Raw genomic sequence first — 15697 nt, 5'->3', positions numbered from 1 at the left:
GCTATTGCCCTGTGCTGGGACCCAGCCCACAGTCACCCGTGGTACTTCCCAGTCCAACTACTCCAGGCCTGCAGCTCCAACAGCTCACATGAAATACTACAGCATACCTGAAAATATTTTGCATTTCTTTTTAGAAAATTGTTGGTTCTCATGTAAAATAACTCATTCAGTAATTGTCTAACTCTGACCCTCCTCATCAACTCCTGGCACTACTCTAACCATGTATCAACCATGAACTTTCTAGAGCCAACATCTACTCAAAACACCAATCGTTTGGACAAGAAACTAGTTTTAAGAAGATATAACTTAACCTCACACGGTGGACTGTTTTGCTCTCTTCTTTCTGTACTAATTGCTGGCCTTCTCTCTATGTTACTTCATATTTTTTTCAGTTCCTGGACATTTCTTTACTCTACTTGAATGTTGATTGGGCTGAAAGGTTTTCCCCACTGCGTAATTAAGTAATGTATTCATCTTTTCAACTCAAATCTGGAGATGTTTTATTTTCCCTGTAGTATGCGGCAGTCCCATCCAGAGGATGCTGTCTTTAAGCAGTGTAGACGTGAGCTGCTCTGTAACAATTCACCTGGGAACAGGTTTTTCTGCTTTTCAGGGTAATCTGCAAAGCCCATGTGAACTGCAGTTCTTTCCTAGAACACTAGCTACTTTTTTATTTGAGTGACAGACAATTAATTTTATAATGTACGCTGCTGTGTGCCAGGAAAAAGTCATGCAGCTTTACTTTCAATCTGAAATACTGCAATTGCAAGGCGCTAATGAAACCCCTTGGTCGTAACACATAGAAGCACAACACACCTTTTTACCTGCCACTGCACGCATCCCTACATCAAACTAAACCAGTAGAATGTGGAGTATCTGCAAATACACTGTGCTTTAGGTTCCACCTCCATCTGGTAACACAGCTGCACTGTAAATAAACTCAGACAGGTTTGAAAGAGCACATGGCAGATCGCTGTCACCCCAAGGCTCGAGTTTTGGAGTAAATATGGATCAAGTGTGTGTGAAGCCATACTGGAAAGCTTGCAGAATGTAAGAGTGGTAAATCAGTCCTAAAGACAGTCTTACTAGGTAGTACAGACAGTGTAATCTCAATTTCAGGTTTCTTACAGAGCCAGTTCTACACATGATAAGCCACCTCAGTACCTTGTTTTCATTGAAATTAGCGATGACAACTCCAACGAAAAGGGTCAGTCCAATCATGCAGCCAAGGAATACAAAAACATGAATGTAGATTCCATGGATCTGAATAGACAAAAATAAGATTAATCATTAAACCAAATCAAAGTAGGTGTTGTAGAATTCAAAGACTTTGATGCGTTTCCTTACCGGCCCAACACGATGAATAATAACATCTCTGACTTCCACCCAGCCTTTTAATGAAAGAACTTCAAATAGTGCCAGCATTGCGTTCCCCACATTGTCAAAATTAAAATTCCGAGGATTTGCCCTGAAATGCAGTACACAAATAGGTGTAACTTCAGCAACAGAGTTGTTCTTTCTGTTTTTTGCCTTGATTCGAAATAGTCTAACTAACATTTCAATACCTTCCCACGTTGGTGTGAAAGCCTCTGAAATATACCATTCAAAGTTCTGTCTCAAGAACAACAAAACAATAGCAACAGCAATGAATATGTGCAGAGTAATTTTTCCTGATCCCTATGTATGTTTTATTTTGTTACTCCTAACCTGATTCACAGTACTAAAGCTTATAACATGTAAATACATTTTGGTGTTTTTGTCAATGAAATTAGCAAAATACAGCACTCATGAAAAAATAGTTCTGATGGCACTGGCCAAATTCTGAAATAAATTTACCTGAAGGAGACCAGTCTCAAACCCACACAAATGAGTCAAAAGTCAGGAAGATTGTTTAGAAAATGTTGTTCCTTGTTTCATTATCATCGTGCACTGACGGTCTATAAAGCAAAACTTACTGGGAGGACATCATATCTTCTTGTTTTTCCTATACAACATGTTCTGACCTTTTGTTTCAGTTGAGATTCAAGAGGATGTTTTTGGCTGAATATTGAAAGTACCCTCTTTGGGCTGGGTTTACATGTTGTTCTGCCTTTACAATCCAAAACAGATAATCCAAGGAGCCCGATTAACATTCAAGAATTTATAAGGTAAATAGGTGTATTCCAGAAGAATTGGTGTTTGGTGCTTCTGAAAATCCAAATATTCAGTGAAAAAGAGAGCTTTCAGATGCAGATATTTCTTTTAAATGTGGTTCTTATACTGACATCTGGCTCTTGAAAATCTGGCCTGACACAGCCGACAGGTGGTATAAATGTCCTTGCAGTAAAACATTTTTCTGCAAAAACAAAACATTCCCCAAAGTTTACAGTTTTGCCGATTAAGACAGTTTTTGCTTATTTCTGGATCAAGCTGCAGAGGATTGAATTTGCTTACTTGAGGAAGAATTTGTCTGAAACATACAGAAACAAAGACTTCTGCAGAAGTCAGAGTTTCACTGACTGTTCAAATCACAGCATATTATTTCATTAGTGTAGGATGGCTCTGAATCTACCACTGCTGGTACATTCTTTATCCACGCACATAGTCAATTAAAATAATTGTGGCTGTTAAGCTGATTTCGCAAAATGCCAACCAACTTAAAAATGTAAACAATTAAAAAGTGGAGTTCTTGCCTGTTCAGGTGTTGGAAAATATTAAACAGACTTCATCAGAATACTAACATAAACACAACGTTAGGTCTGAAATAATTTTTGTTGCACTACTGCACCAGACAGACCACAAGGATTCCCTGCACGGGAAATGGAGAGAAGCTGCTCACTGGCATGGCTGATGGCCATAGAAGAGAAAGGCTGTTTTTTGGGGCTGACTTGCTCATTTTTTTTATGGGAAGCTGTAGGCAGGTTCATTTCCATTTCTTTTTCTTCCCATCTTTTCCTATTTATTCTTAGGTTCTGTTGCTGATATATGGCTCACAGGATGTCTTCTTAATAGTATTAAAGAACAATTAAGTGATAATCTTGGTTCAAGACAATAACTCCCACTGTAATAATAATCGCATCTAATTCCTATATAAGTTCAGTACCTACAGTCATTTTTTTCCTTTCTGCTTTACAAACAGAAGAGCAGGTTAAGTCTGGAAAAGTTGCATATATCTGTTTTCTTACTAAATACACCAGAATTTTTGCCCTTAATACCTTTTGAATTAAAAAAAAACCCCCTCCATCAATAGTTCTGTGCCATGAGATTTGAGTGATTTTCTACATCAACAGTTGAGTTTTTGAAGAAAGAATGTGTAGCAACTCACCAGACTCGTGGCACCCAAAATCCAGGCTTTTTCTCTCCAGGTCTTAACTTCAAATTGAGATTTTTGGAAACACTCACATTTATTCTGAAGATGCCATGACAGTCTTCCTACAGTGAAATAAACCACAGCCTGAGATTAAATAATGGCCTGTGAGAGATGCCAAAATGCCAGTATAGACAGCACACTTGCCATGATGGGGAAGCAACATAAACAGAAACCAAGGGTTATTTACTGATTTGGGATTAATAGTCATGAACCTTTACCAAAAGCAAAAATGCAACTTAGGAATGATTAAAAAAACCCTTCTCCTTCCAAGACTGAGAGTGCTTTTCATTTTGCAAGACCATCTAGCCTTTCACCTCTTTCCTAAAGACTATTTCTCTCTTCAGGTGATGATGATATTTCTCCAAATGGAGTACAAAACACAGCTAACTTTCTCCAGGTAATCTACACAGCATTCCTAGTGCTTTTGACTTCTTGCAGCCTCAGCTGGTTTTTAGCTGCTGACCTAGGAATGCAAAGGTATCATTTTTCATGGTTCATTCCATGTGACATCCAGTCCTTTGCAGATAATAGGGTACGAATTTGACAGCTTTTTCAGATAGTCCCCAATATTTGGACTTGCTTCACTTTTTTACACTAAAACCCAGCCTTTCCCTCATTCACTCCTTTACCATCTTTCCCTCCATCATCCCACTTCTGAACTAATGCCCAAGCTCTCGGTCTCTCATATGACAGTTCTGATTGCCCTACTAGCTTTCCTCAGCAGGCAGAAATGGGACAACATACTATTATTTTGAAGCAAAAAAAGCAGTTCTTACCCTAGAGATGATGTGTGGATCATTGCATTTAGCCAGTTTTCCAGCAAACAGTTGCACTCCAAAGCTTGCGAAAACAAGCATTAATGTCAGCAAAAGAATAGAAACCTGTAAAGATGAAGTTAGACTTGTCAAGCTTTCCTCCTGCAGCCTTGAAAAAGGGGCTTAGATCCTTCTGTGAACTGCAGGGAGGATCGTTCAGTTGCATAAACCTGGAGATACGGCTTTTGTGACAGACATATTACGTCAGGTTCTGATTCAGTAACCAAGTGCTGTGTTATTATTAGTCTTATTATTATTATTCTTGACATAGCATCTAAAAATCGTAGATAAGGATCAAAGCTTTCTTGCACTCAGTGTACCACCTTGTCAAATTCTGTATGCATAAGAATTGCCATTCACTTTAAAGAGAACTCTTCAAGTACTTAAATATGTGCTACTTCTCTTTTGCTGAATCAGGCTTTACTAATTAATCTGAGTAAGCTATTGTTAGATATTTAATTCCAGGACAGGTACAATAAAGATATGCATGAGAAAATGATGATGTAAATATCTTTAATAGAATACAATATCTACGAAATGCTAAAATGCTAGCTAGCTTTATAGTTTTTGTTCTTCTCTATTACTGTCTGCAAATATTTTGCAGTTTAGTTTTTTTATAAAAACCTGACCCAATACAGCATTCTGTTAAGGAACAAAATGTCTGTTATTTAGGGTGACAAATAATCACATAGTGTCCTGAAAAAACAGATTAGGTTCTGATTAAGCAATCACAGACTCCATTTTTGTCATTGTTCCTATAAGTGCATAATCATGACTATCGTAATAACAACGACATAACAATGAGATCCAGATCTGCGATGAACAACTATATTGTCTCTGGTTGGCTCTCAGAAAACTTGGAGGTAGAGACCTTCAGCTTGGAAACGAGATTTACTTTTGTTCTTGCAGAGCGGCCATACCCTACTTCTCGTCTTCCTTCCCCAACTAGATCTGTGAATAGGGAGTAGATTTTATTTCATTAATCCTCGTACGTAATGATGGCTGCTGAATGAATAATATAATTTATAAAAGAGTTATTACAGCAGCTTTATTCAGTATAAATGTAAATGAGTTACTTATATTCCTAATTTTTAACCTGTTGTGTGGTCATCTGCAGTGGTAGCGACAATGAAAAGTAAACAGACAACAATGGATAACAGATAAAAATACATAAACGTTATAGCAAAATGGTATCTTCTTACTCCTTCATGTCTTCTTTTTAACAACCAGAACAAAATACCTGGCACATACCAGAAAGATTTCCTTAAAGCCGCTAAACAGCTCTCGCACCACTTTCCTCATCTGAGGGACCAGTTTGAAAATCCGAAGAGGTCGGAGGCAGCGGAGCACCATTAAGAGCTGAGCTCCGGATTTGGCAGGGACGTTCTGAGGCATCCAGCACAGGAATATCAAACTCACCTTGGGGAGACAGAGCAGAAAAAGGCAAAGGATGAGGCTTACGACATCTTACTTGACATAGACACAGCACAGAAGATCAATAAACACTTCTCTTCCTTAAAATTAAAGGGAAGATTAAGGCAAAAAAAGCCCAATTTAGAGAAAGGACTTGGTTCTTCTGTGCCCTGGCTGATTGTCTGAACAAACGGGCATCAGCTTCAGCCTCTGTCTTCCCCTTTGACTCAAAATCTATTTTATTATTTTCAGCAGATGGACCTGTTCCAAAAGAAGAAATCAAATTGGCTGATTCAGAGCAGGGACATGAACTATATTCTTGGAGCAGGCAGCATCGTCTCTCTCCCCACTTCTCATTTCAAACAGAGATTCTATCCTAAAACTGAGATACCCTTATGGGGAATGTCTGTGAACAGTTTCCTCAACAGTTTTTCCTACCACTTTGTTACAGGCATTGGTAGTTCTATCACCGTGTGGTTTTATCAGATGAATATTACGCATTCGACAGTGTTTTCAAACAGCATAGTTTTGTCTTGTTGCGCACACAATTTCTGATAGATGGTTAGTGATTATAAAGTCCATTACTGACTTTTTATTTTTTAAAAGGTATTTTTAAAGCCCAGGTTATTACAGGGGGACAGAGATTAGTGTTACCAAGAGGTAAGTGCGCAAAAAATGGAGGATCAAGTTGATATTACCAATATGATTTAAAACTTAATACAATTCATTAAAAACAACAGTGGTAAAAGACAGCCACCCCACCAAAACAAAAAGATTTGCATGTGCTTCTGACTTTCTTTCATATTCTTTTAAGACTGCCACAGGCACATTTGGACTATCCAAGCTACACCATCTAAATTTTCCTTCAGACAAGCAGAGGGATTCAGAGGGATTTCAAGAAACTCAGGCACATACTGATTATGCATACTACAGTAGGAGTTTTGTATAAGTATGCATATTTATATTTATGCTAACAATGGAATCTTTGATACAAATTCATCATGACAAATTTTATGCAGCACATCTGTCTGGTGGATTAATCTCTGAAAGATTTAATCTAAATCCATCAAAGCCATTTTGCTTAGTAATTTCTTCAGTTAGAAAAGATTTCATACTGTATTATACTGAGCTCTGGTTTTGACACATTGTGTGTGTTTATTGTCATACATGAAGAGGAGACAGAGGCCCTTCTCTTGTATTTGAATGGAATGTAAGAAATTTCCGGAGGACAAAGAAAACGGTAGAACAATTTTTTCCTGAAAACCACTACTGACAGTTAATGGAATATAGAAGGATGCTGCTTTGCTTTCTTTCTGCTACAGCAACACCAGCAACAAGGATTTGCCCTTCTGTCAAACGGTAAAAGCTTTTGAAACACCTTCTATCAAGCAGGAGAACTGTTGAGAGGGAAGGAAGCAACAAATGGCAAAGAAAAGGATAAAGATTCTCCTGTGTAAAAATGCTGAAGCGAGTCAGAGATCTTGAGCTTACTTTGGAATGAAATCAGGTCTGATACTTAAAACATATCAACAAATAAACAATTAAAAGGGGCCATACAACGGCTCTACACTAAATTGCCAGGTGCTTATTACATCAGTGTGTTTTTAGATGTCTCAACTAGTATTTGTACACATAACTGATAACACTGCACAAGAAAATTGTGATGTTTATACAGAAATTACACTACTGCATTTGCACCAGGGTGCAGAGCCAAACTTTTTAACGTCAATCATTTATACATCCAAAGATATCAGAATTAAGAAAGCTACATAAACTTCCCATAAATATAAAAACTTACAAGATATATAAATATGTCCATAACTCCTCCAAAGTCCCTAATGACAGCTGTTGGTGTAAAAAACAAGCCATCTGCCATTATCTTCAAATTAAGCTCAATGCTCATGAATATTACAAAAACATATTCAGCAATCTGAAAATCAAAGCAGAGAACAGTCGATTTAGGAAAAGGCAGTGGAAAAACCAAGGTGACAGTGTTTCATTAAATGTCAAACAATTCAGTGACAGTACCTGGAGTGTTGGAGCATGCATAACTCTTCTAAAGGGGGATTCGAACATCATGGAAATGCAGGAGCAGATGGTAACAATGATCATGACCCAGTCCAGGTAAGTAACCAAACCCAGCAAGTCACTGTGAACAACACACAAGGATAACCATTACGAACGTGCCAAGAGTGCTGGGTCACTTGTATTGTGTCTACACCACAGTTAAGTGCTTTCCTATGAAAAACAAATTAAGCTGAGGAGTGTCAAAGATTCAATATTTCAGAAGTGCGTAGTAAAACTACGGAAGCTACATGCAAGTGAAGAAGAGAAGTCTGATAAAAAAATCCTCTTCCTATTAATCCTCCTCCCCAAACAACTCCATGAATAGAAAAACCTTTTCGAGGGAAATAAAGAAATACATATGTGCATGCACACGTACACACACACATGCATGTGTGCGCTCACACACTTATACTGCAGGCTGATGTGACCAAGCAAAGTTACTTTTGCAGTGCTTACTAAAGCTGATGATATTTGGTATTTTTCACTGCTCCAGTAACAGGATCTGTTTTAGAACTATAAAAAGAAGAAAAGATAACAGTCATTTACATTTTATTTTAGTCAGCATTATAATTATACCATGCATCCATCACGTCAAAGTAATTTATGTCCAAAATCAAGAGTACGTTTTATCTTGGCTTAATTTAAATGTCTCTATGAGTTTCATTTAATTCTATGCAATTTTAGTCATATCATCAACACAGCTAGTATCTCTCTAATTAATGGTTTACCTGTAATGCCTCTAATGATTCTTTAAACTGGTAGTTTTTTGGGTCTTGCTTTTGTAAACGAAGACTTAATTTTGTATTTTGCTTGGGGGCAGTGGAGGATAACCTGCCACTGAATTCTATGTTCCAAAGCACTTCCTCAGGAGTTCTTTCCTTCTACTTCAAAACCTCTTGGCCAATAACCTCAGTTGACACACACGAAAAAATCCTTCCACAACCTTTAGTTCTTTTATTACTTCTTTAATCATTTTCCGATGAATATTTCTAGATTCTCCATATCTGAATTTTCCTGTGAAATCACAGTGCTTCACCTACCATATCCAAACACCCATTAGGCAGCCAGAGAGAGTGAGAACCCCCTTGTAAGTAATACGGACAAATCTAGGCGACACAAGTTAAGTTCTTGCTCCAGCAATTATTTAACTTTTTTATACAAAGCAGAACAGCTTCAGCAGGAGAAGCTGCAAAAATCCTACCCAAGAAGCCTCCCCTGCCCCAGTGGTTATGGTCTCTCAAATCCTCGTAGCAAACCATGTATCCGATATTCCATGTGAGGGCTCTAGCGACTGGGATGTGAAATTGCTACCACTTCCTTAAAGTGAAAAATGAACTGACCTGAACTGAGCCATAACCACCAGAAGAGATTTCATGGTTATGAGTAACGAGAACACAAGATGCACAAAAGGAGAACAAGAGGAATCTTCCACAGCCCAGGTTCAGCCAGTTACACCAGTGAGTATACAGAATCTACTGATTTTAGTGCCTTCCCACTGAAGGCGCTGGCTTTTGTGTCTTCTTAAGCTCATACCTCTTCCCCACATTGTACACAGTGGCATTCCTTAGCCTTTTTTACTAGAAGAAAATATGCATCCCACCAGTTTGAAAAAGATATCTAGAATATCTTACTTGGCAAGCTGGGGCAATGAATAAAGTAGGTATGATTTAAATAAATGGAAAAAATGACTTAAACAAAATCAGTTTACTCTTAGAAAGGTAAACATTTTAATTAAACTGTTGATAATCCAAGTATCCTGTTACCCTTGGGCAATCCACAATGCTAAGAGGCACTGACATGTCTAATATTTGACAAGTGGATTGGAACGCATGTTTGTGTGTTTTGTTTTGCTGTTTTAAGTTGCAACTACTTCATGGACCAGCAAGCCACAAACAAGCTAGCAGTTGCATAGAAAAGCAGGCACCTAACTGAAGGATGTGCTTCCACATAGGTGGCACGACACTTAAATATGGGTACTGTAGAAAATGAGTATCTAACCTTCCTGTTGCTCTACTTAGCAGTAATTTGTTGAAGGGCACAAAGCAGATCCATAGTAAAGCACATGCTGAAACCAGGTCTTCCAAGTGCCAAGCTCCCGGCATTGAGCTACCTTCTATCTTACCTCTCTGTTTGCAAGGTGACACGCATTAACCCTCCAAAATGAGAGTGCCAGCCATAGACAGAGGTTTAAAAGAAAAGCTGTAAGATGATTTTATATCAAGCTGCTTATACATAGATCTGTATCTGCCACACTCGCATACACCTACAGTTTAGTTCCTGAATGTTCCTGGCTTTCACTTGGTCTCAGCTTTTCTCTGTTTATCTCCCACAGCTGAACATCTCCCCATCCATTCTGGGTCTCTCATTATGGACTAAGGAGTCTTTGGGTGAGCACAGTGGGATTATTTTATTTTCATCTTTTTCTGTTCTTTCAGTAACTGTTGGTGTATAAAGACTTCCTGCCTTACGATGAGGAATAGGCAGGGACTAGCAAGCTGGTTGAAAAATGGGGATATAAAACATTACCCTTTCCTCTCAGCTCATGCCTGCAGTTTCCCCACAGGCCTGTCCCATCTCATCAGCAGGGCAGACTGCTCAAACACGTCCCACCCCTTACACAGCATTTGATTGCTTCCTTTCCTCAACAGCAAGACTATACCATAGGCAACTGACTGCCAGCTCATGGGATGACCACGTTATACACAGTTTTTCCTCCAAAATACAAGTTAGAACTAGATTTCTGAGGCCATGAAAGGAAACACTTGTTGGAACCAATTGTTGGTATGGAACAAACTTACGCATTAAAGCGAGCTCGTACCACCACTCGGCAGAAATTCCTGAATTTGTGCTCACGACCAACTATGAAAAGTGGTTTATCAAAATACGGATGATTCTCCCGCAGCTCCTCTTCCTGGACTTTCCTTTTGAAAGACAGAAGGTAAATTATTAAGCATTATACCTGGCAAAAATATCCCTTATACTTTTTCTATTTTCATCATGACTCTCAATACTTTTTACTTCATACAGAGAATACTTATTATAGAAAAGCGTACACTCAGACTTTTGATTTTTAAATACCTTTTCATTTCAGCTTGTTCTTTTTTTTCTTGGATCATCTTTATTTCACTGTCTTCTCTCTGAGCATTTCTGTATCTCACTGTGTTGGAGTGCTAGAAGGAAAATGATTCCTTTTAATTAGGGTCTGTGGGTTGTTGTTTTTGAATGTTTCAGATGAAAGCAATCTTTATTTCCAAATGCACTGTACATCAACTCTATCAAGCATATTGTATTTCCCATCTACAGCACAAGGCTGCTTATTTTCATCAAGGTTAATTTCAGTTTTAATTTCATGCAGGAAGTCCCATCCAGTGCAACTTTTAACTTTAAAAGAAAAGGTCTTGTAAGCTCAGTCGATCTCTCTGAACTGGAATGAATACCATCAAAGTTACCAAGGGCAAAGATTGGGAAAAAAAAGGCTTTAGATACTCTTTCAGCTTCTCAAGCCTGCTGCATGTCAGCTACATTTGCTTTAAAAGATGAGTAACCTACAGTTTCTTTCTACCACCATGCAAAATAATCTATTAATTACTTCTCGTGCAGTTGTTTTTAAATACAAAGCACATCTAGAAAATGACTATCAAAGTTTGGAAATGGAGGGACTTAAATTGCCCCTTTAATTTTCCTAGTCACAGAGATCCACAAAATATCATTGTGAATTTGCAGAAGTGAAAATGCACTTAACTGCGTGAAACTATGGCACAGTGAAATCCGTGATTACTATTCTCCCTTTTAGTCTTTGTCCTTTCGTCTGACACTTCTTGTGTTTGAAAAGTATTGTTAAACTTCTGTCGGAAATTTTGAAGTACTGTTTTACCAGCCTGAGTGATTTGTGTAATTCCACAGTAAGGCTTTTCAAGGTGTCCTGGGTAGCAATTGTTGTGTTCCTAATGTAGTGTCTACAGCTTCAGTGAATCTATCTCAGCAAGTGCTTCAAAACCAGTAAGTCTGTCACTGAAATAACCATGTCAATTATTTTGAGGATAATTCTAATGCACCTATAGTATTTATTATTTCCTTTCAAGATTTCAAAAGACAAATTGTAAACATGATCATAGACATTAGTCTTACACAAGCATTTATTATATAGTACATATTCTTATTTCTTATATTCTTAAATCGAAACCATCATTTTTATGAGGACTTACATCTTGAGTCAATGTTTCAAGAGATTTTCCTCTGCTGATTCGCTGGCTGTTGGAACCATGTCTCAGTGACCTGAAACAATCATAATAAATTTAACGATACATCTCTTAGATGAAATTTTGACCTTTATAGGAAGGCCATTATAAAGCACTGCTCTCCAGCCACTCAATATATCAAATTCTTATCATTTTTCTCTCGCTGACATCAGAAGCTTATATGTTTTTCAATTGTTTTCAATCTGGTCTAACATAAGCCAATTTCTTTCCTTCTGATCTTTAAACTGATAGCTTTGTAGTCGGCAAAGGAAATGACATTTGCAAGAAAAAGGCATTTTCTCCATTTATACAGTACAACGAATTTCGTTATGGTTACAATGAAGAATGTAGAATTCAGTTCTTTGCACAAGTAAGTCCTTTCAGTTTTTCACACATTAGGTATTGCTCAAATTTATTCTTTTCATCACCTTTATTTTAAGAATATTTTTAAACCATCCTTTCCGTGTTTACCTGCGTTCTTGTCGTATATGATGCTGGACACTGAGTATTGACCTTTCCTTTGCAGGCTGCCCCTCAAAGGATCCACTCAGCATGCGTTGTCTAGTGCAGGCCCTACAAAGAAATATAACAATGATGACATAGAATTTTCAGTATAAATGAGAATTTCTGAGGTAGCATGTTCAGACAAGTCAGCTTGGCTTTCTGACGAGCAAGGGCACAGCTTAATGGAGAATAACAATAAAAGAGCAATGGACTTCCCATGAAAACGTGCTATTTCCAAGGCAATGGTCCCCACTCTGCAACAAAGCCAGTCATCTGATGAACTTTATCCATGCCATAGCAAGGCCTACCTTTGAAGTTTTTACGGTTTGCTGTAGAATTGATGGTCCCTTAAGACTTCACAAAGTGTGAAAAGGGTCAAGCAATTCACTAATCACCGATAAAACCAGCTTCTCAGCAATAAAGAATGGAATAGTACAAATACAGCTGTCAATTTAGGGCAGCTCCCTTTCAGGGCTGTATGTGACAAAATATTTATGTACACAATCAAGACTTGCAGCATATCTTTGAGGGTTCTTCTCCATAACCAGGACCACATGTGGCCTGAAATGAAAAGCTGCACATTGCTGATATCCTGTAATATGAAATGTCTGCTTTCTGGGAACGCATTGAGCTCGCAGCATTTTGTTGTGTGGGTTTTTTCACCTGTTAGTTCATTTGTTTAATTTTGTTTTTCCTGAAATTTGGCAAACATATTTTACACTATTTTGGCAGAAATGAATATGTCGTTCAGATGGTTGGTTACTAAGTGTGCTACCGTGAAACAGAACATGCGTATCTTTATTTTGCTGGCTACAATGAAATGGATTTGCTTAAGAAAAAGGGAGGTTTCCACTAAAGAGAGCTGACGCAACTCCTCTGATGGCTGAGAAAAGGCACTTTGGGCAACTTTGGAAAAATATTTTCACTTTCCTGGAATGCTGCAATTTTCCATTTACACAGTGAATGGCTTATTGCTCATTTTGTGCTTTACAATCATTAAGAGAAACTCGCACAAGACCCAGCCGGTAATATTTCATACTTTTTAATGAATCAAATCTCCATTTTTGTTGAAAACATGAAAAAAACTACATGCTATTGGAGTGACCACTGTTCGCCAGTCTACAGTAATGCTTGGATAAATGCTGTCCTCGACACCATGGAATGATCATGCTTGATGGCAAAAGGCATCCCAGGCATGTTCTTGCCCCCTATGACTTCGTTTTTCACTCTTCTCTGCTATTTCTCCTTCTTTTGGATTTAAACGCATAAATGATAGGAGTAGGGATCCAAAGTGAGGTCTGGAACAAAAAATGAGAAACTTAGAATGCTTCTAAGTGTCACCACTGCTAATCATACTCACATGCTAGAAAAATACATTGTGCTACATTCATTACAGAGGACATTACACTACACTGAATGGAAGCATCATGCCATTTAAGAAAATTACTGTATGTCTTATAAAACACAGCTCCTCTTAGTCAAATCATGAACATTATAATACCAATGGATTTTAGGCATTAAATTATGGAGGATGATATTACATAACACTGTCAGAAGACAACGGAGATATCATTTGAATACCTAGGCAATTTTCTTGTAAAAAATATAAAAATATAAAAAATAGGTCCTACCTAACTCCATTAAAATGACAATCCAGTTTTGTTCATGGACAATGGAAAGTTCTGTGGTCTGATTCTGTATAGAGGCTTCCTGCTGTGACATAGAAGGTAACTTATATTTTTTTTTCCTATAAATATAAATTATTGTGCTCTGCTTTTAACTGCTAGAAATGTTTTTATTGACATCAAAAAGTGACTTGCACATAAACTTCCCATGTCCTTGTACACAGGTTACGAAGTTACATAAATTCTTAGTGTCCATACTAAGAGAGAACACTAAATGCTCCAACAACCAAGTATTTACCTGACTAATGAACAAGATGGCTTATTTGATTACTAATGGTATAATAAAATACACTTAGCCATATACTGTACAGAATGGGCATGCATAAAAGGTAAGACCTATGGAAAGACTGTTAGCATTGTCTATGATCTCTTCCTAAGTTAGATTCCTAAACCCATATTCATTGTTATTATTGTTATTGTCTGTCTTGTCTTTTTTTGCTGTTCTGTTAAACCATTTTTATTTCAACATATGAGTTTTGCCTTTTGTTTCCTGATTCTCCTCCCCATCCCACCAGTGTGAGGGGAGGGATTAGTGAGAGGCACATGGTTCTAGTCGCTGGCTGGGGCTAAACCACAACAAGTTGAATCGCCATCCCTGAAGGTGTTTAAAAGATGCAGAGATGAGTTTCTTAGGGACATGGTATAGTGATGGACTTGACAGTGTTAGGTGAATGGTTGGACTTCATGATCTTAAAGTTCTTTTCCAACCAAAATTATTATACGATTCTAAACTACATGTTCTTAATTTGCCTTGAAAAGTGCCAATGGAATAAAATATCCTGAAAAAGAAAGTGTGTTTTGGTAGGTTATCAGAAAGCCAGGCTACAGGTTAAGATCATACAGAACATGATACTGGAATACTACATAGTTTGTATTACCTGTAAGCAATTATGAGGTCCAAACTTTTGAAGTCATCTGAACTATTTCATGCTTTGGAACCCCTGAAAAATAAGTAGTGACCGGAGTGTTCAAGTAACATTCTTTGAGCTAATGCAAAATGTTAAATGCTTTGATCAATACTCCAAAATACTATACCTTTCATGAGTATCCTGAGGTTTCTTGCAGAGGGTATGCATATGGCTCACGCTTGGACTTTCCAGGGAGGCCTCCTTTCCACAACAGGTCACTCATCTTCTTGCATCCCAATATAACACTGATTTGTTGTTCTTCTGTATTATTTTAATGAATGAATATTTACGCATTCTGTAGTAACTGCACATATTGCTAGGTACTTTCGTTCTTGTTCTCCCTGAAACGCGCTCACACTGAAGTCATAGCAGTGTGGTATGCTTCAGTAAAACACACCATTATCAACACAATTCAGCACTGTTCTCACTATGACTCTATATCCTTGCTACATCTTTCTATGCTCTCATTATACTTCCGTCTAACTTGGAAAATATGGTTAAATGTGACAGGTGGTGAATCCACCTGATTGGTGTTCTAGTGTTTCTCACTTTCATTTTATAAATTTAATTCAATAAGGCACTGTTTGCATAGCAAATAAAACACACATTTTCACCACATTACACTACTGTTTTTTGGGGAAAAGGATACTATTTTTTGAAGAAAACTTAATCTAGCTAGTAAAATACAATGAATTATTAATGCAAGTTGGATAATTCA

At 37.6% G+C, this 15697-nt stretch overlaps 1 protein-coding gene across 2 annotated transcripts in view; it reads right to left on the bottom strand.

Moving 5' to 3' along the window:
• The window catches only part of NALCN (sodium leak channel, non-selective), a 241612-nt gene that overhangs the window by 21163 nt on the left and 204752 nt on the right, over positions 1-15697 (bottom strand). Inside the window, exons 19-30 of one of the 2 annotated variants that reach the window (XM_065628719.1) lie at positions 12354-12455; positions 11850-11919; positions 10723-10814; positions 10443-10565; positions 8101-8157; positions 7606-7726; positions 7376-7507; positions 5416-5583; positions 4126-4230; positions 3305-3411; positions 1348-1468; positions 1165-1263 (exon numbers count right to left, since the gene is read on the bottom strand). In XM_065628719.1, the coding sequence (XP_065484791.1) occupies positions 1165-1263; positions 1348-1468; positions 3305-3411; positions 4126-4230; positions 5416-5583; positions 7376-7507; positions 7606-7726; positions 8101-8157; positions 10443-10565; positions 10723-10814; positions 11850-11919; positions 12354-12455 (1297 nt within the window). The remainder of the gene's footprint in view (positions 1-1164; positions 1264-1347; positions 1469-3304; positions 3412-4125; positions 4231-5415; positions 5584-7375; positions 7508-7605; positions 7727-8100; positions 8158-10442; positions 10566-10722; positions 10815-11849; positions 11920-12353; positions 12456-15697) is intronic. The other variant, XM_065628725.1, reaches the window with a different exon arrangement.

The sequence above is a fragment of the Caloenas nicobarica genome, chromosome 1 (assembly GCF_036013445.1).
Source record: "Caloenas nicobarica isolate bCalNic1 chromosome 1, bCalNic1.hap1, whole genome shotgun sequence".
Taxonomy (NCBI): domain Eukaryota; kingdom Metazoa; phylum Chordata; class Aves; order Columbiformes; family Columbidae; genus Caloenas; species Caloenas nicobarica.
The sequence above is the reverse complement of the archived record's forward strand: the minus strand, read 5'-3'. Positions and strand labels throughout refer to the sequence as shown.